This window comes from Triturus cristatus, chromosome 1_2 (genome assembly GCF_964204655.1).
Source record: "Triturus cristatus chromosome 1_2, aTriCri1.1, whole genome shotgun sequence".
NCBI classification, from domain to species: Eukaryota; Metazoa; Chordata; class Amphibia; order Caudata; family Salamandridae; genus Triturus; species Triturus cristatus.
This window is the reverse complement of record NC_140580.1, coordinates 1046582207-1046605997: the sequence shown is the minus strand read 5'-3', so window position 1 is coordinate 1046605997 and position 23791 is coordinate 1046582207. Positions and strand designations below refer to the sequence as shown.

The 23791-nt window shown below is 45.5% G+C and overlaps 1 protein-coding gene across 2 annotated transcripts in view; it reads right to left on the bottom strand.

Annotated features, from left to right (window-relative positions):
- Positions 1-23791, bottom strand: part of LHX6 (LIM homeobox 6) — a 377713-nt gene that overhangs the window by 12744 nt on the left and 341178 nt on the right. For both annotated transcript variants that reach the window (XM_085612237.1, XM_085612226.1), the window contains exons 6-7: positions 11844-11939; positions 10393-10564 (exon numbers count right to left, since the gene is read on the bottom strand). In XM_085612237.1, coding sequence (XP_085468363.1) covers positions 10393-10564; positions 11844-11939 — 268 coding nt within the window. The remainder of the gene's footprint in view (positions 1-10392; positions 10565-11843; positions 11940-23791) is intronic.

The window sequence follows — 23791 nt, the reverse complement described above, 5'->3', positions numbered from 1 at the left end:
GCGGCCTAGCTCGCTCTTGATCTTGGTACCCAAGGCCGAGTAATTGGCCGAAACCATAGCGGACAACGTAGGGGCGATCTGAATCCCCAAATAAGGTATCGCCTCTGAGGACCAGAGTAACGGGAACCTGTCCTGCAAATATGCCTTAGTGTCCGTCGCCAGGGAGATATCCAAAGCCACCGACTTCCCCATATTTACTTTGAAGCCCGAGACCGCGCCGAACGCCGCCAATTCTTCCATACAGGCTGGAAGTGATGTCCGGGGTGTAGCCAACGTAAAGATGACATCATCAGCGTAGAGACTGATCGCATGGGTAAAGCCTCCCATCCGTATCCCCTCCACCACCGGCCGCGTCCGCACCCGTTGCGCGAACGGCTCCATGTAGAGAGCAAAGAGCAGGGGCGAAAGCGGGCAGCCCTGCCTGGTACCTCTCTCGATGGGGAAGGCCGCTGAGGTGTGGCCGTTAACCCGGACCACTGCCGAGGGCTCCCTATAGCAGTTAAGGATCATGGTACGGAACCGGTCCCCTATACCCGCCTTCACCAGCACTTGTTCCAGGAAGGGCCAATGCACCCGGTCGAACGCCTTTTCCGCGTCAACCGTGAGCATCATCCTCTCACCCGGGATCCGGGAAGCCTTTTCCAGCAGGTGGACCACCCACTTCGTATTACCCACTGTCTGCCGCCCCGGAACGAAGCCCGCCTGATCCGGGTCGACAAGGTCGGGCAGATGAAGCGCCAGGCGGCGTGCCAAAATTCCAGTATAGAGTTTCAGGTCGACATTCAGGAGAGAGATCGGCCGATAAGCTCCACAGTGCTTAGGGTCTTTCCCCGGTTTGGGGATGACCGTGATGGAAGCCCTCAAGAGGTCAGGTGATATGGCACCGGGTTCCGCAAAGGAGTTGAAGAGGCGGGTGAGGATGGGGGCTAACGACCCGCAGAATGTCTTATAGAAGAGGGCCGAGTAGCCATCGGGGCCCGGCGCCTTGCCATGCTTGAGTCTGGCAATGGCTGTCACCACTTCCTCTATGCTAATGGCCCTGTTCAGGTGGTCCGCCTGTACGGGGTCCAGGGAAGGCAGAGTGACCGAGTCCAGATAGGAGGTCATAGCCGGCACATCCGTCGGGTCACCCGCGTAGAGGCTCCCGTAAAACCCTTGAAACACGGCCGAGATGCATGCATCATCTGTTACTGCACCGCCCGTGGGGTCAGAGAGTTCCTTCACCGCCTGGCTCTGCCGGGTGGCCCGGAGTCTATTGGCCAAAAGTTTGCTACAGCGGTCCCCCCCAGTATAAAAAGCGTGGCGCAATCGGAGGGCCGCATATTCCGCCCGGTCCACATCCAAGGCAGTAAGAAGTTTCCTCGCTGCTTTGAGCTGCCGCCAAATCCTCGGAGCCCCCGGTCTGCGGTGGATCAGTTCCAGCTCCCGAACTCTGTCAGTAAGCTCATCCCTCTTTAGCTTGCGCTCCCTATTTTCGGCCGCGGAGATTGACAAGAACTCCCCGCGGAGGACCGCCTTCAGAGCTGCCCACTGGGTGGCTCTGGTGGTATCTGTGTTATCATTGTGTGCCAGATATTCCCTAAGTACCCGCCCAATACGATCTGTTACCACTTTCCTGTGTAGTAGAGTATCCCGAAGGCGCCAGACCCTCTCCGGGGCGGCAGACGGCGGCAAGCAGAAGGAGGCCTCAACAGGGGCATGATCCGACAAGGAAATAACCCCCATGTCCACAGCGGACGCCAGGGCCTGCGCCGGGGAGGTGACCAGGAAATGATCAAGCCTCGCATATGTCTTGTGTGCATGGGAGTAGTAGGAGTAATCCCTGGCCACGGGGTGCTTCTGGCGCCAGAGGTCCCGAAGGTCCACCTCCGCAAGTCTAGCCTTACATTCGGCTGAAAATTCCCTAACTTGCGGGGAACGCTGCACCGATCGGTCGACCACCGAATCAAAGACCATGTTAAGGTCGCCCCCTAGGATGACATGCCTATCCGGCGAGGCCGAAATCTCCTCCACCGCAGACTGAAAGAACCGCTCCTGTTTATGATTGGGGCTATAAAGGGAGCCTATCGTGAATGGAATGCCCCCCACCCGAAACCTTTGTGCCAACAGCCTCCCTTTTATCTCTGCTAGTTTGTGGATGTGTTCCCCCCGGAAATGTCGAGCCACTAGAATCACCACCCCGGCTGTCTTGGCAATACCGGAAGAGAAAAACTGCGTCGGGAATTTACAATAGCGTAGCCTATGTGTATCCTGTGGTAACAGGTGGGTTTCCTGAAGAAGGCATATGTCCGCCCGGGTGTTTTCTAACAAGGAAAGCACCGCTCGCCGCTTAACTGGATTGTTCAGACCCCTGACATTCAGGGTCACGATCTTAAAGGTATGAGGAGGCATAGTAAGAAATGTGTAGAAAGGCGCTAGCGTCCTGCGTGGCGATCATAGTAAGCAGGCACACTCCCCCCCACTCAAACCGCCAGTCAGTCTCCCAAAGACAGTATGCAAAGCCGCTCCCCCTGCGCTGCGTGGCCTAATACCAATCACCAGCCCCAATGTGACCAGGTCTCCCCCCCCACCCCTCCCAACCCCACAATCCACCTCCTCGTGTGCCTCCTCATCGGCACAGAGCAAGACAAAGTTGAGAAACACAGGCAAAGCAACAGCTCCGGACATAGCGCACTGGACAACTCCCACCCCCACACCCAACTCCCCTGACCCCCCCCGGCACCCCCCCACCCCAAAACAACCCCAACCCCCCCTCCCAGTCCCCCAAACCCCACTCCAAACTCCCTGGTCCCCCGCCCAATCCTCCTTTGATAACATGCAAACAGCCCCACACTTGTCCCCCCCAAGTCCCGAAACTTCAATGTCCAAGTCCTGCTCCCAGGGAAGCAGGTCTTCGGTGAGGTATACTAGTGAACGTCTAGCCACCACTTCCTCCCCGCCCGCCCCGCCCGGCCCCCAAACCTACATAGCAAATAAAGGCTGTGTTAATCTCCCCCCGGAGCTGCCTCACGCAGTCAATGCGACGTCGCTGGCGCCTATGGTCCCGGCCACTTCCATTACCGCATCGTCCATACCGGCCCTGATGGTGGGCGAGTCCGGGCGTGCAGTTTGTCCACGGGGCCGACGCCCCAAAAACCCTCCGCCATCCATCCTCCCGGGGGTGCCCCCGCCTCTGCGCAGCCCCCTCGGCCTCCGGCACCTCGATTCCCAGGACCCCACAAGTCTCCTGCAGGGAGCGCAGTTGGTGCATCGTACCATTCCAGCGGAAAATGAGTCGAAAGGGGTGCCCCCAGGTATAGGGCGTGTCATGTGTCCTGAGAAAGTCCGTAGCCACCTTGAACGTTTTGCGCTTCTGCAGCGTGATAGCTGACAGGTCCTGGTAGAGGGCCACCTGATGGCCTCGGAAAGTCAGAGGCTGCCGCTTCCGCGCCTCTAACATGATGCGCTCCTTGAGTGGGAAATCCGGGAGGAAAGCCAGAATGTCCGGAGGCCGCGCCGACGCGCCTCGTTGGGGTCCCACTCTATGCGCTCGGTCGATCCGTATAGGGAACCCATCCGCTTCCCCCAATATCTCACAGAACAGGGCTTGCATACATCCTGCGACGTCTGCCCCCTCGGCCAAGGATGGAAGTCCGCGGACCCTAATGTTGTTCAGTCTAGACCTATTTTCAAGGTCCTCAGCGTGTGCCTGGAGGTCAATCTGCTGGTCCCGGAGGCGCAGCACTTCCTGTTGCAGTTGTTCAACTTCCTCGTCTCTTCTGCTACCAGCGTCCTCCACCGCGGCCACCCGCTCTCCCAGGCCAACCACCTCCCGGCGCATCTCCCGCACCTCACCTGCCACTTCACTCTTCAGGGTTTGGAAATCCTCCCGAAGGGTGCTGAAGAGAGACTCCATAAAGGACCTGGTGAGGGGAGGTTCTCCGTTTCCAGTGTCTTGCGCCCCTCCTGAGGTGCCAGGGGACTGCTGCCCCCGATCCGCCCGGTGCTGCTGTCGTCCAAGTAGTTCTGGAAGGGTACGCTCCCCCTTCCTCCCTCCCTTGTTGCCAGCCATGGTCGCTGGCGCACGGCCGCTCCTGGACCCACACAGCCACTGGTCCACCTCCTGCAGTCTCCGGCCCTGTGGCACAATGGATGCAACTCCCGCCTCCCCTCGGCGCTGGTTCCGGCTCTCCCGCGGGGCCACCCGCACCACCGGCGTGAAGGCCGTCCCGCGCCGTGCTCGTGGCTACTGCCACTCCTTCCGAACTCTCCCACGGCTGGCACCCCTACCTCCGCATCCGACGGTGCAGCTGCGCCGATGCCGGTGCCGCTGGGCCGCAGTACTCTCCGCTCTGTCCCTCCCTGCTGCGGACAGGGGCCTGCGGACCCCAATCGCCCTCCTGCACCGCCACGTGGGCTCCGAGAGAGAAACTCCGCAGATGGGCGTGAGGGGAAACGGTCTCTCTGTCGCCTCTCCAGCTGGGCCGTTGGCCGCCCCGAATGCACAGCCTTCCCGTCTCCGACAGCAGGGGCCACTCACTTATGTCCTGGGCAGCCGGCTCTCTGTCGGGGCCCTTCAAAGTCCTGCCCCCCACTCTCCACACTGGCCCACCTTGTCTCCGCAGCGGCGCTCCCCACCATTCGCTGGTTCTTCTGCCGAGGGCCGCCGCCTCCGTGTACCGGGGCCAGTTCCGTTGTCTTCCGGGTGGGAGAGGGCTCTCCCCACCCCTGTGTCACCCAGTCGCCTTAGCGGGGTCCCAGCGCCGACGTCCGTGTGTGCTAGGGCTGCACCTGTCCCCCCCCGGGCCTCAGGGGGGGATCCGCCGCACTGCCACCCCTCGCCGCTACCTGCGAGGGAGTCCAACTGTTTACTGGGCCAGGGCCCGCCTCCGTCTGTCGCTGGGTCGCTGTCCGTCCCCTGGGTCAGCAAAGGTAGGGGGCCGCGTCTCGCCGCAGCGCGTCCGCAGGCCTCTCCGGCGCTCCGGGTCTCTCGTGTGATGTGCCGGCCGACGGCAGTCACGTCAGGCTCGGCGCGTTGCCCCGCCTCCTCGCGGCGCCTCTGCTCCGTCTGCGTTTTCGCCCGTCACCGGGTCTTCCCGGGGGCTGTAAGCTGCGCACCGGCCTGCCCTGGCGCTCCGCAGCTTCCGCTACAGGTCCTCTCGCTGCGTGGGGGGAGATGCAGCGCAGGAACCGAGGCTAGGGGCTCCACGGAGCAGGAGCCGACAGGGAAGACGTCCGTCTACTCCGCCATCTTGACCACGCCCCCAAAACTGCCTTTTTGACCACAACTCTTATTTAGAGCTCGGAGTTGTTCACCGGTGTATATGATCCTAGATGCAACCTGAGGTCTCAAACCGACAGCATCCCTGGCCCTGGGCACGGGCCACGCGTGGACGGGCACAAACGGGCTTGCCTTTGGCGCGCGCGCTGCGGGGCTTCATTGCGGCCGTGCTTTTATCCCCCTCCGGCTCTGCAACTAGATCTAATATCTAGATACAAAAGCAAATCTGCTATAGTAATAATTTGTAGTATTTTAAGCAGGGTTGTGTGGTCATAGAACAGACAAATCTGTTTCTGGTAATTAGGGGCTAGATGTGAAAAGCATTTTTGCAGTCGCAAACAGCCTGTTTCGCAGAATCCACAGTAATGCTTTTTGTAGATTCACAAACACCAAATTGCATTCGGCCACTTGTGACCAAATCGCAGTTTGAGTTTGCAAAAAAAAAAAAATGTCTATTTGGAAGGGGCGAGTTCAGGGCGTCCCTTCCAAATAGGGAATCTGAATGGTGTGTACTAATGTTTTGCAACTGAACTGTGGTCGCAAAAACATTGGCACTTTACCACTAATTAAAAGTTGGTGATAACCCATTCCCAAATGAGAAGGGTTTCCCATGGGATGCCTTCCACTTTAAGGATGTTTGAAAAAATATTTTTGAAGAGCAGGCAGGGGTCTTAAAGACTACTGTCTACTCCTAAAAAAAATATATATATTTTTAAATGCTTCCCGCTTTCTTTTCAGGAAAACGGGATGTGTTTGAAAAAAAGTGGTTCCTTTATTGAAAAGCAATCATAGACATGATGGACTGCTGAACCGAGCAAGCCACCATCCCTGTGATGGCAGAGAATCCTACGGTTTACAAATTGTGACCTACCTAATTAATATTTATGAGGTACGTCTATTTGAGACCCACTATGAGTCGTTAATTTGGAAATCAGGGCCAGATTTCACTCTAGTACATTAGTAGTAGCGCTTACCAAATAGAGACTCGCAAAAAATCGCTAATTCTAATGTTTGTACATCTAGCTCTAAATGTCCCCATTCATATTGGCAAGATTATTCAGAATTGGTTTCAGCTAACTGATTCTCAAATTATCTTAATGAGGCCATGAAAACATTAGGTTTTCAGTGGGTCTGAACTGTTATTTTGTTTCATGGGAAACATATCTGTGAGAAATCCAACCTTGTTCAACCTCTTCTTCACTGAGTACTCTCCATTCATCTCTTGTTTCTGCAAACACAGACAAGAGGTTCAGTTTTATAAGGCGGCATAATTGTATTAAGTGACCTGATAACCCAAACAAGAATTGTGTAAATACCTCTGTGTACAGTAAGTATTCCTTTCAGATATTTTGCGGAGTAACATAACTAGCTTGCCCTTTTAGGCCTTCGTCTAACCTACATATAATGTAGTGTAATTACACTGAGACCGCCCTCATCGCAGCCACCGACGACATCCGAGCCCTGCTCGACAACGGCGAAACAGCGGCACTCATCCTCCTAGACCTCTCCGCAGCATTTGACACTGTCTGCCACCGCACACTAGTCCAACGCCTCAACGACACCGGCATCCAAGGGAAGGCTCTGGAATGGATCATCTCATACCTCTCAGGCAGAACACAGAGAGTACGCCTCCCTCCGTTCCGCTCCGAGGCCACCGAAGTCATCTGCGGCGTCCCGCAAGGATCGTCGCTCAGCCCCACTCTCTTCAACATCTACATGAAACCCCTCGCTGCCATCGCACGCAAACACAACCTCAACATCATTTCCTACGCCGATGACACCCAGCTAATTCTCTCCCTCACCAGAGACCCCGACACCGCCAAAGCCAGCCTGCACGAAGGGATGACAGACGTCGCTGAATGGATGAACATCAGCCGCCTGAAACTGAACATGGACAAGACAGAAGTCCTCATCCTGGGACCATCACCCTCCGCATGGGACGACTCCTGGTGGCCCCCGGCACTAGGCACCGCACCTGAACCGACGGACCACGCACGCAACTTGGGCGTCATACTGGACTCCTCCCTATCGATGACCAGACAAGTCAACGCCGTCTCCTCAGCCTGCTTCCACAACCTCCGCATGCTCCGAAAGATCTTCCGATGGATCCCAACCGAGACCAGGAAGACGGTCACCCACGCTCTCGTCACCAGCAGACTAGACTACGGAAACACCCTCTACGCCGGTACTACGGCCAAGCTTCAGAAAAGACTTCAGCGAATTCAGAACGCCTCCGCCCGACTCATCCTGGACGTCCCCCGACGCAGCCACATCTCGTGCCACCTGAGAGACCTGCACTGGCTCCCGGTCAACAAGAGGATCACGTTCAGACTCCTCACCCACGCACACAAGTCCCTCCACGACCTAGGCCCAGGGTACCTCAACAGCCGCCTCACCTTCTACACGCCCACCCGCCGGCTACGTTCCGCTAACCTCGCCCTCGCCGTCGTCCCTCGCATCCAGAGAGCCACCGCTGGAGGAAGGTCATTCTCCTACCTGGCAGCTAAGACTTGGAACTCCCTACCCGTCCACCTGCGGATGACCCAGGACCACCTGGCCTTCAGGAAACAGCTCAAGACCTGGCTGTTCGAGCAGTAGCAGACCCCCTTCCCCAAGCGCCTTGAGACCCTTACGGGTGAGTAGTGCGCGATATAAGTTCCATGATTGATTGATTGATTAATTATTAGAGATCGATATCACTTTCACATAGACTTAATATATTGCCACCTTTCTAATTTAACCAGTAGTTACGTATACCCTATCATTTGTTTCTTTTCCAATGTTCATTTTCAGTGAAAAAGTACTTATCCGCCTATATTTACAAATCATATTATGCAAAGGTGTTAAACAACTTAATCACACATTCATTTGACAAAGTTATGACTAACTGTAAATGTCACTTCAACTATTCTATAGATCTAAGTTTAAGAATCTAAGAAATGGATGATGATTTATTTGTAAGCCCATTTTCCAAAAGTAGATGGGCATCAAGCAACAGAAGTTGACATCAACACTAAAGCATACCAGCCACATACACACACCTACCACACAGCACAGTAATTATTTATCTCACAATATAATATTCCCAATTAACGTCACAGTTTTCCACTGCTTTACTATGATTCCACAGAACTCACTATCTGCACCTTTGTTAGTTGTGCAGGAATCCTTCTCTGAATTCCAGGTTTGGCAATGGTCTGAAGGGTTGATTCTCTCCTCTTAAAAGAAGTCAAAACTTTTCATTGAGCTTCTCTAGTCCTCTCCTTGGTTTGTCATATTTGTCCCTTTGAGTGAATATGAACCCTAATTCCCACCTGGGCAAACACTTCAAATAGAAAGAAGTAAGGATCAAAATTCAACATGATATAGTCACAGTCTTTTACTCACCTGTAATCCAGATCCTACGTGGGGGTCTGTCATGTGAGATGCAATATGGTTGTAAACTATGACTTGTCTAACTTCACCTACTTACCAAAAATAAAAATCCTTTAAGCAATCTGAAATGGAGCAAAACCTTCTTTGATCATTCCTATGTACTCAATATTTCCAATGCCTACTTCGATCTGCATTAGACTACAAGTTCAACTCAACCTCACCCCTCACTTGCACTGACCACTCCATAGTCCAATGCTAATTTAACACACCAAAAGCCTACACACCCACTAACATCTGCCTCCCAATCACAACTGGAGCAAAATCTCAGAATCAGACTAGAACAATGCCTCCTGCATGGGCCAACTCAACCCCACAAACAACATCAACAAGAACACTGACAACTTCAGCAAATGGATCAAGAACTTTGCAGACTCCCTGGCACCCATCAAACTCAACAAACAGAGAAGAACCAACTAGCAAGCCATCAGGTACACAGAGGGCCTTTGTGACAGCAAGTGACACTGCAAACAGCTAGAGAGAATGTGGAGAGCCAGCTGCGACCACCTTCAAGGCAGCTCTACGATGATACCACCAGCAACTACGAGGCACAAAGAAAAAGCGCTAACTCACTACATCAAAGGAAGCTCCAACAGCAGCAAAGATATCTTCTCGATCATTAAGGGTGTCACTAAACCTACACCAATATCATAAGATCTCAAGGTATCACCTTCATCTCCTAAGCAGACAAAACTCAACTTATCCTCTCCCTGTCAGACAAGACCCCCACCACAAGGACCAACTTCACCAACTGCATGATGTTGGAAGCAGACGGGATCAGACCTGCCTAAAACTCAACTCTGATAAAACAGAAGTAGTGGTCTTCTTTGGAAGCAGGACCTCTCCGACCGACACCAGCACCCACCAACCACACCGGAACGTTGGAGATCATCCTGGACGACAAGCTCAACTTGACGGCACAAGTCAACGCAGTGAGCTCCGCATGCTTCTACATCCTGTGGGTGCTGCAGAAAATCTTCAAGTGGCTACCACAGATCATGAGACAAACTCTCACGCTATCACAAGCAGACATCACTACAGGAACTCATTGTATGCCGGTATCTCAAAACAGCTCCTGAACAGACTACACACCATTCAGAACCCCACCTCTAAACTTATACTCACCCTCGCTCACCACACCCACATTTCACCTCCCCATCCACAACCATTCAAACTCTTCATGCACACCTAGAAAACCCTACACAACATTGGACCAACATACATCAACCGCCGCATACAGTTTCATAAACCATCCTGACAACTATGCTCAACCTCACTCTCACTAGCACACGCCCCTCACAACCACAAAAGCAAAACAGGAGGTCTCGCCTTCTCCTACATCACGCTCAAAACATGGAATGCCCTTTCACAACATATTAGCGCCATCTCCTTTTCCTACTTAAGTTTCGCAAGTAGCTGAAGTCCTGGCTCTTTGAATAATTCTGTGTGGGCCTCACACCCATACAACTGATCAGTGCCTGGATATACTCACAGGTCATTTGAGCACTCTACAAAACGACTTAATGTAACATAACCCTACAGTGATGTCCCTGAGCATACTGAATGTTGCACTGCTCATGACCTCAAACATTATGTCTCAGACAACATAACAAATGATACTAACAATTTCATCAAATGCAACATCACCATTGCCGCTAACATCAAAGTGCTGACAACTGAAAGGACCTTAAGGCACCTACTTTCTATATATCCGTGTAGCGTTACCATCCTGGCTCTGTCTGGACTGCTAAAAGGGGAATAATGGATGTCATCGGATAGTGAAGATGGTATTCGGGACTGTGGTGGACCCTGCTGTACTGCATGCTGTGGAGTATGTTTTTTATGCCGGGCTCTGCAGTTCTGAAACCAAACCTACAAATACAGAAGAACAGTAAAAATGATTTTACTTGCACATCCAAGTAATATTTTTTACACTGAACTATAATTTTAGAAAGACTGCAACATTCCCAAGCACATAGCAACACTCTACTCTGCCAACATATACGTTCTGTGTACAATTTACTAACAGCTGTGTAAAATAATGCTATATGGATACTATCGCCATTTTCTTTTATTTTTGGCTGGAAACCCTCAGTCATATCACAAATATAAACACACTCAGCTGATTGCAATTTTGAAAAGATACTATATGGAGTACTCCACATTTTATTGAATATCAATTTATTTCATGTGTAACTGGAAAATTTTTCATTTCAGCTATAGGTGCAACACCAAGTTTAAAAACCCACGCTCCCAACCATTCTCTTGTTAAAGTGTTTCCGTGTTCTAAGCCTACATTGGAGTTCTCATATTTAAATTAAAACTGCAATGTAAAACAGTTATGGAAAAATGCTGACAGTCATGGTGTATTTAATTACTGTGTAACCACAGTATGAATAATTATAATATTACCTATATTGTGATGATAATTCCACTCGAAGGTTTTCATTCACAACTCTGGGGTCTTCTATTAGTGCCCAACATTAACCCAGGCCCTTAGGATTGTAATTAATTGTTTTTAAGGTGTAGCATAAAAATAAGGACGTGCCTTAATGAGTTGAACGCGGTTAAACAAAACCTTAGTAATTCCCTTTAAAAACATGGTTAGAATGACAATATAGTAACTAAACAAAATCAAAAATCCCCTCTTATTGGGCAGCTATGGTTTGCTGAGCAAACTACGCTTCATACTTGCCCACCCTCCTTCAAGCCATAACTCACACCCCAAATGAAACAGAAATGACATCACAATATTTATACCAAAAACTAACAGGACTTCCCACTAAAACATAATTAAATAACAACACTATCCAAACAAGGAAATTATACTGTATCATAGTGATGCCATCGATAAAATCAATGCCATGGTGATATGTAATTTCACTAGTGATGTCACTGATATCTTTTGTGATGTCATCTGCCAAATAATGATTGAGGCCATCAGCATAGGATTTGAGCTGCGAATTATGGTTAAGAACCACTGAACTCCACTGCATCTTTCTCTCTCTCGCTTTCTCACTTCAGATAATACCAATATGCATCAACTGTGCACATACTCTAGTCAGACCATGAGAATTAGAGATATTTTCTTGGAGAAAATTGATAAAAGCAATAAATATAATTCAGCCATGTAGAATTATGCAATAATTACCTGTATTACTCTTCTACTCAGTCCTGTCATATCTGCAAGTTTTTGAAGAGTTTGTGCATCAGGGTTGTTGTCCTGTGCAAACTGTGCCTGCATAACCTAGAATATAAATTGTTACAAAGATTAAAGCAGCCATTAATTAAATCTATCATGAAACAATCAGGCATTTAGACAAAAATGTGCCTAAAAATATTAATATTCCATGAGTCTAGTGATTTTTAGCTGGCTAAAGCTAGTGTCCTTGTATCATTTCTCTATTCATGTTTTAATTTCGATTATCAAAAATTATTTTATATACTTATGAGACTGAGGGGCTGATTTAGAGTTTGGTGAGCAGAGGTAAGTCCATAGGTATGGCAGAGTACTTTACTCTAAATCGGGTGGAAGGTGTTAGGTGTGATCCTCCAATCGGCCATCAGAGGAAAATGTTAGCAATGGAGCGCTCCGTTGCTGACATACGTAAGGTCCACCCAACTGTAAATGAGACAACGACTCTAATTCAGCCCCTTTGTCTCAACAATCTCTGCTACCTCCTACAGTATGAAGACCTTTGTAACCCAACGATTTTAAGGAGTCGTCATGAGAGATACGCATTAAACGGAAATTGTTTTTAGTCACCAATAGTGATGAAGGAAACTATTCCTTTCTGATCAGGCATCTGGATTACTGTCACACCTAGATGCTACCACATTCTAACATCCACAGCATTACTGAAGAAATCAGGTTTGCTTTTGTTGGAAAAGTTACAAAGTATATGATCTAATGTGCCGTCCTCTGCATAACCAATCACAAGTCTCTAGAAGAAATACAGACTGTCAGTCTCAAACACTCTATCTCCCCTCAAATGCTCAGAATCCACCTTTATGGAAAGTAATGTATTCCTACTTTTATCCCCAATCCACCTACTTTCCTTATACCCCCAAAAAGAAAGTGGGGATGGACATATTCTTCACAAATCCTTTTTGGCCATCCCTGCATATCATGATTTCCTCTGTGTCTCATTCCTTCCTAGAGAAGGTTGCCTTTGATCCGCCACCAGCCAGTATCCAGCAACTCAGCTGACCCAGATGGTGCATTCAATGAGGGAAATCGACCAGTTCAACTTGCTATTAAAGCTATATATGCATGTGCTATATAAGTTATATACTACAATACAATAGATACAATGCAACACAATTCAATAAAATACATTTAGTAATGTTCACATACAATTTTGAAGCATTTACATAATAAATGTCAGCTGCAGCTCAGTTGTATCACAACACGACTTTAAAAGGTCTACTTTCATGGTGGGGAATCATGTAGGTGGTCACCCTCAGCCACCTACACTAGTACAGCTTCACCAATCTTAGAAGTGGAGAGCAGGGTGTTCCATCAGCAGGGTATTTCAGCTTTGAAAAATGCTCAAACGAGGTAAGAAAGACATATTTTTGTAGAGGTGTGCTTTATAAAAATGAGTCCCCCTCTTAGTACCTGGATGTTGTGATGCCTCACAGGTTGTCAAGTGCTGCTGAAAGATAAACAATCCCCCAGATTGATTGAGAGAGACTCCAACAGTCCTCTCCCCAAAACCCTGTGTGTGAAGTATGCTGGTTGCTCACAAAGTTATGCCATCACACTGCTGTGAGGTAATATGCACCAACCCAAGAGGGAGAAACGCGGCCAAAAGTGGTATGTACAGTTACTTCAACTAGAACATTTATAGTTGCCTGTGGGTAATAAAAATAAAAGTGGTCATTGTGAGTGTGGTTGACGCCCAACATAAACCAATGGATGTTCCATATCCTGCACACTCATCATTCTCCCACCCCATTTAAAGGAAGAACCAATTTGTTTCCAATGTAAGAGTCTCAGTTAGCTCCCTCAACGAAACCTAACAAGTGGCAAATATGCCACATGGCTGCTGGCCTGCGCAGGTTGGAAGGCCTGTTCTGAATAGGTCAGAAATTCCAACGCTTACGTTTTTTACCTAGGGCTACCATGCAAGCCCTGGTGGTCCCAGGCAGGGAAAATCAGCAACGAAATCACACCCTGAGCGGAAACTCCCAGGTCATAAGGTTTATTGCATTTTTGCTTAACAAAAATAAACCACCTCTTTGGGTGGAAACAGGGCATACATGCCCCACCAGAGCATCGGGGAACTCTAACTTTGATAGGTAACAACTGTGGCCTGGGCGTAGTTCGCGAAGTAGCGCTACGCATAGCTACGCAAAGTGCACTTCGCACTATGCGAGCTACGCGTAGCACTTCGCGAACTGTGTAATACCCTGTTCGCACTGTGCAAGATGCCATTTTCAATGATTGCACAGTGCGGACAAGCATCCGGCACTGTGCAATCATTGAAAACGGCATCTTGCACAGTGCGAGCTGTAGTTTTCTGCCGCTCGAGTAGATTTCTACTCGAGCAGCAGCTTTCTCAACGCGGACTGGTAGTTTCTCATCGTGAGCAGTCGCGAGCATACGCGACCACTCGCAATGAGAAACCTGACCTCCCCGCGTTGAGAATCTCGCTGGGAGGTTTATTTTCCGCGCTCGCGATCGGCAACTTGATGTTGCTGATCGCGAACGAGGAAAAAGTCTCACCGGGATGTCATTTTGCTTGCTCGCGGTCGCCAACTTGAAGTTGAGGACCGCGAGCATGCAAAAAATGACCGCTGCACTATGCTACGCCTGTTTGCGCTGTGCTACGTGCAATTTGCGTAGTGTGAAGTAGCACAAACTTCGCAAACTACGCGAGCGTAGCATAGTGCTTTGCTCAGGCTTAGTATTAATAGTGGTGGGGCGAAACTACTCTAGCAACTTGGTGGCCCATTTGATAAACTTAATATGACTTCATGAAGGAATAACTACAAAAAACAATGTAATTCTCTGTCTGAGCTGGATATGCAGAAAGACAATCAAGCTCTGTTCTTAAATTAGCCATTTAGGGACTATGGTCTAAAGGTTCAAGTCCTGGTTCTGGAATACTGATTTGAACATAGAGCTCTGTGTTCTTATTTGAATTCATAAAGCGCTGAGACACAATTTCATCACTATCATAGCTGAAGACTTATTTTTCACAATCCAAATCTAACCAGAACAAGTGGTGAGTTCAAGAAAGCACCAAATGTTTGACCTCTGTTTTCACGACAGAACGAAGGCCTAATAGACAATGCAGGCATAGCCACATTCTTGAGTTATGATCAAAGGCGCAGAGAAAGAATATCGAGGAAGAAATATCGAATTGCACAAATATCATGGTAAAAATATCGTGGATCAGAAAAATCCTAGGGGCATATTATCAAGACAGGCGATAAAATTATCGCCGCTTTAGCGGCAGAAAACTGCCGCTAAAACGACGATAATGGGCTTGATAATATGCTCTATGGAATTCCAATTGAAGCCCATGTTAGATGTGAAGGACATCTAACCTGAGCTTCAATTGGAATTCCATAGAGCATATTATCAAGCCCATTATCGCCATTTTAGCGACAGTTTTCTGCCGCTAAAGTGGCGAAAATTTTATCGCCTGCCTTGATAATATGCCCCCTAGTGGTCAAAAATATCGATTTTAGGTAAGCAATATTGATGTAAAAAATATCGAAGGGTTTAATACCGCTTGTAAAAATATGGTTGCTAAAAACATCGATTTGTTATTAATGTTATGTATTTTGATATATATTTTATATGTGTGTGATGTTTGTTTTTTGTATACAAATTGGTTGTATTTTTATTATATGTGTTAAAATTTTAGTAGTTATTAATTTCTTTTTAATTTACTTTTGCGTTTTTAGTTCCGTAGCGCGTTGTGGGTTTAAAGGGGAAGAGGGCAGGAAGTAATTTAATTATAACAAATGTATTGATTATTTATAGTAGTTATTAGTTTTTTAAAATTTAATTTTGTGTTTTTAGTTCCGTAGCAGGTTGTGGGTTTGTAGGGGAATAGGGTGGGATGTAATTTAATTATATAAAATGCATTGATTATTTATAGTAGTTATTCATTTTTTTTTAATTTAATTTAGCGTTGTTAGTTCCGTAGCAGGTTGTGGGTTTATAGGGGAATAGGGTGGGAAGTAATTTAATTATATAAAATTCATTGATTATTTATAGAAGGGAAAATATAAATTTGAAAAAAAGTTTGAAATGTGCGTTTTTAGTTCCGTAGCAGGTTGTGGGTTTATAGGGGAATAGGATGGGAAGTAATTTAATTATATAAAATGTATTAAATCATTTTTATTTATTAATATTTGTTTAACTGTGATGTTATAGTGTTAAATGTGTAAATTAACGTATTAATAATTGTTTAATAATTAGTTGTTAATTAATTTAAATTAGTTAATTAGTAATTAATGATGGTAATTGTGTAAATCATTTTAGGTGTGTGTTGTGGTGTTCATATGTGTAAATGGTGTGAAGGGTGGGAAGTAATTTATTTTTAATGGATGCATTATTAATTAATTGTTAATTTATATTAATGAATTAGTAATGATTGATGGTAATTGTGTAATTAATTTTAGGTGGGTGTTGTGGTGTTTAAAGGTGTAAATGGTGGGCAGGGTGGGAAGTAATTTATTTTAATTGACGACTTATTTATTAGTTGGTGATCAATTTACATTAATTAATTAGCAATTAATCATGGTAATTGTGTAATTCATTTTAGGTGAGCGTTGTGGTGTTTATAGGTATAAATGGTGTGAAGGGTGGGAAGTAATTGATTTCTTATTGATGACTTATTAATTATCTGTTAATTAATTTAAATAATTAGTAATTAATTATGGTAATTGTGTAATAAATTTTAGTTGTGTGTTTTGGATATTATAGTGTTAAAGAATGTGCACTTGATGAATGTTGATTATCTTTTTTCATTAATAATATATTTTAAATTCATTATCAATTATGTTAATTATGGAAATAAATTTAAATAAAAACGTTGATGTCTTTTTCTATTGGTGTGGTGTTGTAGGGTAGGAAATAAAAAAACATTTATGTTTTAAATAATTTGTTTGTGAATATTTGATCCTTTTACATAAACATTGTTTATAAATGTATTTATTAATTTATTTTATATAATATTTGTACCTTTTTGTTATATGTAATTAACATTATAATATGTGTTCTTTTTATATGTTTAATATATTTAATTGTATATTTCTAAAATATTGTTTATTTATTTTTAAGATTATTTAATTTTGTTTCATTGTTTAAATGTTATTAGTAATTTGTATTTCTCTGCTATCCAATACTTTCCCTACTGTTGCACTTACTGGAGTGGGAATAGTAATTTTTACCCTTCCGCTATCCAGCACTTTCCTTACTGTTGTACTCACTGGAGTGGGAATAGTAATTTTTACCCCTCCGCTATCCAGCACTTTCCCTCTGTTGCACTCACTGGAGTGGGAATAGTAATATTTACCCCTCTGCAATCCAATACTTTCCCTACTGTTGCACTCACTGGACTGGGAATAGTCATTTTTACCCCTCCGCTATCCAACACTTTCCCTACTATTGCATTCTTTGAAGTGGGAATAATAATGTTTACCCCTTTGCTATCCAGCACTTTCCCTACTGTTGCAATCACTGGAGTGGGGATACTAATTTTTACCCCTCCGCTATCCAATACTTTCCCTACTGTTGCACTCACAGGAGTGGGTATAGTAATTTTTACCACTCCGCTATCCAACGCTTTCCCTACTGTTGCACTCTTTGTAGTGGGAATAGTAATTTTTACCCCTTCGCTATCCAGCACTTTCCCAACTGTTGTAATAACTGGAGTGGGAATAGTAATTTTTACCCCTCTGTTATCTAACATTTTCCTTACTGTTGCACTCACTGGAGTGGGAATAGTAATTTTTACCCCTTCGCTATCTAGCACTTTCCCTACTGTTGCACTCACTGGAGTGGAAATAGTAATTTTTCCCCTCTGCTATCCAACACTTTCCCTACTGTTGCACTCACTGGAGTGGGAATAGTAATTTTACACCCCTCCGCTATCCAATATTTTCCCTACTGTTGCACTCACTGGAGTTGGAATAATAAATTTAATTCCTCTACTATTCAACATTTACCCTACTTTTGCACTCAATGGAGGGGCAGTAGTACATTTTACACTTCAACTATCCAACATTATCCCTACTGTTACACTCTTTGGAGTGGGAATAGTCATTTTTACCCCTCCGCTATCCAATACTTTCCCTTCTTTTGCACTCACTGGAGTGGGTATAGTAATTTTTACCACTCCGCTATCCAACGCTTTCCCTACTGTTACACTCTTTGTAGTGGGAATAGTAATTTTGACCCCTTCGCTATCCAGCACTTTCCCAACTGTTGCAATCACTGGATTGGGAATAGTAATTTTTACCCCTTCGCTATCTGGCACTTTCCCCACTGTTGCACTCACTGGAGTGGGAATAGTAATGTTTCCCCTCTGCTATCCAACACTTTCCCTACTGTTGCACTCTTTGGAGTGAGAATAGTAATTTTTACCCCTCCACTATCCAACACTTTCCCTACCGTTGCACTCATTGCAGGTGGAATATGTGAATGTAATTATTCTGCTATCCAACATTTTCCCTACTGTTGTATTTATTGTATTGCGAAATGTACGTTTTAATTTTGTTTAATAGTTTAATGTTTTAATTAATTATAGAATGTTTTTTTATTTTAAATTATAGATATATGTATATATTTTATTTTTATATAATTGAAAAGTTAAAAAATTAAATAAAGATAATAGTTAATAAATTATTTAAGTAATTATATGTATATGTATAAATTATTATGTTTAAGTGTTTATTTTTTTTTTTAATTAAGTTTAATTTTTATATTTAGCAAAAATGTATATTAAGGTGCCGATTCCGATCAGGTAAAAAAAAAATCCGTACGACTCGTATCCGTATTTTTTTCCGTATGAATCGTACAAGTCACATCCGACCCATGAAGTACGATTCGTACGGGAAAAAGTACATATGTATCGGCCCGATCCGTACGAATCGTAGCGGGAAAAGTTGTATGAGACGTACCCGGACACTTTTCCGTACGATTCGTAAAAATACAGTCTGAGCATACAAGTACGATCCGGACCGGCTATCCGATTTACGAATCGTATGGAAAACGTCCCATACACGGGGAATGACTCTACCCGCTACGAAGCGAATTTGTACGACTCGTAGCCCGGGAAAAGTTGTTCCCGGGGTACGAGTCGTACAGGCCCCCCCGCGTATGTACGCACCGTACCCCCCCACCCGCATATGTACGCACCGTACCCCCCCACCCACGTATGTATGCACCGTACCCCCAGAGCGTACGCGCTGGGGGTACGGTGCGTACATACGTGGGTGGGGGACGGTGCGTACATACGCGGGTGGGGTACGGTGCGTACATACTCCGGTAGGGGGATACAGTGCGTACATACGTGGGTGGAGGGGTACGGTGCGTACATACGTGGGTGGGGCGGGCCTGTACGAGTTGTACCCCTGGGGACTCAGCTTTTACAGCTGTTATTGGCTCCCGTAAAAAAAGAGCCGTACGGAGTGCCGTAGGGACGAATCGTACTTGCTGGGCCGTAAAACGCTGCTTACAAACGTACGGACGTCGCGTACAGGCTGTTACGGATCAGATTCATAGGGTTTTTTTACCCGTACGGTCTTTTGTATGATTCGTACGGAAATAGGCTTTCTGTATGAATCGTACTTCCTAGGTTGTACGGACAGTTTACCGGGTACGAGTCGTATGGAGAAAACGCTCCGTACGACGATTCGTAGGGCCTTTTTACAGGATCGGAATCGGCACCTAGATGTAATTTATTTTGTTGAAGATAATATTGTTATTTTATATGTTTAATATTTATTATTTTATTATATTTATATTTTTCAATCAATATTTTTTATCTATATTTTTAACTTCGATATTTTTTATTCAATATTTTTGTACTTACCTGTTTAAGTATAGGGAATCGATATTTTTACAATGTTTCACATTCAAAGAGTGGTCAGCGTTCTACCCATTCTGGTTCTTTGGAAAGTTGAGCATTCAGCATGAGCTATTCAGTGCAAGCTGCATGGACCAAAATATGTAAAAACCCACAATTCAACATGAGTCTATGTGCTTAAGTCCGCCGACATCAGGTTGGCAAATTAACATTCTTAGTCCTAATAGTCCTAATAGAACCCTTCCTTCAACACCCCTTTTAACAACTTCTAATAAAGTATGGAAGTCTTCACATCCTTTGTTATTGTTACTGCGGGATTAACCTTTAAAACCATGATGTAGCCGAGTAACCCCTGGATTCTATGAAATGTAGGAATTTGAGCATCTCTGGGGTCCACAACTGACAGTTGCTGCTTTGGAGCTACAGTAGCTGGTTGTACCTTGTGTCACATTAAAGATAATTCCTTCAGGCACTGTTTCACACCTTCATTGGCATGCTAACAGTACTGCAACAGTTAACGCAGGGAGGTACCTTGTCTCCTGTGCCTTCGTTTCTGTCAGCTTCCCTGTAATCAAGTGAAGAGACGGCACAATTTCTGTTTCCATGTATTATTTGCTCTGACTCTCCACCACCTTTCCACATCTTTCATCCATTTTCCTTCGTCTTACCCCTCTTACTAGGCAATGTGGTCTGTAGTGAGCTCTTTTTACCTTCCACCCCTGGAAGACAGGCTTCCAGAACACATCTCTTCCCACAAAACTTTCCTCCTGTCTCTTTAACAATAAATTATATTTGTATTCCTTATCTGTGTGCTCCTTTACATTCCAGAACGACGATTTGAAACCAGCTCCATAGAATTTTCAGCAACTTTGGCATGGCTAGATGAACGTTCATCAGCTTGGTCTTTGGCAAAAACAGGCATTCATCAGCCAGCATTTTCCAACGTGGTTTTCTGCAAGTCATTCATAAGGACAACACCATCCTACCCAACATAGTCATTATCTGCTCTTGCTGATTCTGGCAAACAATGTGCTGTGTGATTGCAGAATTTGTGGAATTCTATTACTGATGAGTTCATAGAATATTCTTGAGTGTTTGTGGCTTTGGAAAGAAATCCTCAGAATATTCTGGGGAATCAGTTCTGTCATTTCACAAGTGCTCCTTCCAAAAAGGTATTTGTCTCCTAACTCTCTAACACTCTACTGTAAGCACCAGTCCATTACTGATTTATATATCTCCTAAGAGTGCCTCACTCTAAACCCCAGCTCATAACACACAGTGGTCCTCCACATAGAAACCAAAAGACACAAAATTGATGGACGGAATGCAGAACAAATCAAAATATTCACCCCCAAGTCAAGAGATCTGGGTTAAATCCATCATTCTTTTGCTCACCATGCCAACCCAGTTTAAACCTGGCCATATTCAAATCAGGCTTGACCCTGTGCCTCATGGGAACTGTCCAGCCCAAACTGCCAAACCAGGTCCTCCCTGAACAGGAAACAAGCATCCTAGGACCGGGTTCAGGCTGGACTGTTCCCATTGGGTGCAGGGTCAAGACTGATTTGCATATGGCTCTGTTCAAACTGCAATGGCATGGGGAGCAAAAAACGATGGATTTAGGCCCATATGTCTGTACTGGGGTGAATGTATAACATTGTTCAGCATTCTGTCCATCAATTGTTCTTTTTGCATTTGTCACCCCAGTGGGAAGGGTCTGCACAGACGTGGGTCCTGTGCTCTCCATGCCACTGGAGTCAAGCTATCCTGGCTGACGAAATGTGAAACTCCGAAATCGGTCCTAGGATGCTTGTTTCCAGTCCAGGGAGGACCTGGCCGGTCAGCTTGGGCTGGGCTGTTCCCGTTGGGTGCAGGGTCAAGACTGATTTGCATATGGCTGGGTGTAAAGACATCACCACACTGGGTTCAAACTGGAATGGCATGGGGAGCAAAAGATCTCTGTACTGGGGTGAATGTATGACATTCTGCATTCTGTCCATCAATTGTTCTTCCTCCACATAGAAACACCAATACAGACAAACATTTGAGGGGAGCTGAGGCTTGCGGCACACCTATTACCACTACCATCATCTTCCATAAACCTCCACAACCACAAAAGCAATTGAAATTACTGAAGATTTATGAACAGTCCCTGCTTCAAAATGAAATCCTTTGAATGTTGAATTCTGACCATCTCTTTTGGTCTGGTTGTAGATCCATGAGCATAAAGATGGGTATCGCTATCTTCATCCTGATGGAACTAAACATAAATTCTCCGTGGTTGTAGCTCCTCTTCTGTACCTCCATAAGGCTACAAACCCAGTGAGCCTTCTCACCACTACAGTCTAATGATCCATGCAAACAGCCTCAGTGATCAGGGTCCCATCCATTATGGCAAAGCGATCTCTAAATATTACATATAGTACCACATGCGGCTCCTACTCCTTACACCAACCTCTAAACCCCATTTGTTTTTTCTTATTACAAGTCCATTTATTGGAGATTGTCAGGAATAACCTGCTAGGTATCTTGCATGTATCCTTCTAATTTTTCAATCTCTGAGAGAAAGATGAGTGTTTAGTTTGCTTGTGCTATGTGATATTTCTCCTGTGAGGTGTGAATATGCATAAGAGTCCAGTCTATAGCAGCTAAGCTAGCGCTAAATAGGCAGTGCAGATCCTCTACAACATGGGCTCGGGCATATCTTCACTGGCTGCCCATCAAGGAAAGAGTCTGTTTTAAGTCTCTATGTATTGTGTATGGAGCAGTACATGACACGGGCCCAATACCCTTGCAGGAGAAATGTAATTGGTATAAGCCTGTGAGACATCTTCGCTCCGCTGGGACAAATCTGGTAATGAATACCAGGTTCAAGAAATCCAGGATGGGTGGCAGAGCATTCGGTATTGCGGCCGCACGTCTATGGAATGAGCTGCCCCAGAGCATTAGACAAGCCGACTCCCTGTTAGGCTTCAGAAAGAGCCTGAAAACCTGTCTGTTTCCAAGGGGTGAGCGTAATGCTTTCCACTGATAATGAGGTCTATCATGCTTCATGTCATCTGTTTAAGTCACAGCGCCAGGATACCCGCAGGGTCACAGTCTGCGCTATATAAGATTATATACAATACAATACAATACAATAAAACAAACTCTTTGCAATTCACTAAGCTAAGTATATGTAGAAGTCATTCGGCTCTTGTTTGACAAGAAACTCCTGTCCACATTGTGAGCTAGTGCCATAACATGGGGATATGAGGTCTCTGGCTACCACATGATCAGTATATCTTGGAAAAAAACATTGCTTTTGAAAATAGGGAATTCAAAGATTGCTTGAGATCAGTTTGCATTAGACTTTGATCGCAGAATGCATCAGCCAAAAACAACAGTCAGTGAACACATCATGCAGTTGAACCCAAACTCATACTGTCACAGTCTGTGTAAACAAGCATAGCTCAAGGCTCACTGTCCTCCCACATCCTTTTTAAAACAAATCAGTCTTAATCACGTATTGATAAAGTTCAGTTAAAAGTATGAAAATTGGATTAGTGGTATTACACTTTTGAGCATCCATTTTGACTGTATTTAGAAGGCACCTGGCCAAGTTGTCGAATAATCAACAGCTGCCCGCATACCACTGGTCATCTTTGGTCATTTTGCATCACACTTCTAGCAGCTGAAGACAACCAGAGATATCTGTGCAAATTACCAGGAGACGCTTGGTATTACTATCACACTTCTCAGTTTTTTAAAGGAGTGTTTTTAAAGTCTGAAAAGTAGAAATAATCACCAGTAGCTCTGAAACACAAGATATTGTCTATCCTTGAGCAATGTCTAAATAATCCCCTTGTTCTCTAATGACACCTTGAAGTCATAGAAAAAATGAACTATACCTTAGCTTCATAAGTTTTTAACCATTGTTATAACCATGTCATATTCACTAATAGGCAAGTGTAACGATAGCCCAGGTGCAAATTGGCATGCTAACACTAATAAAATCCATTATTAGAAAAAAGAAAAAAATCAAATTAGGAATATGCTACTTGTT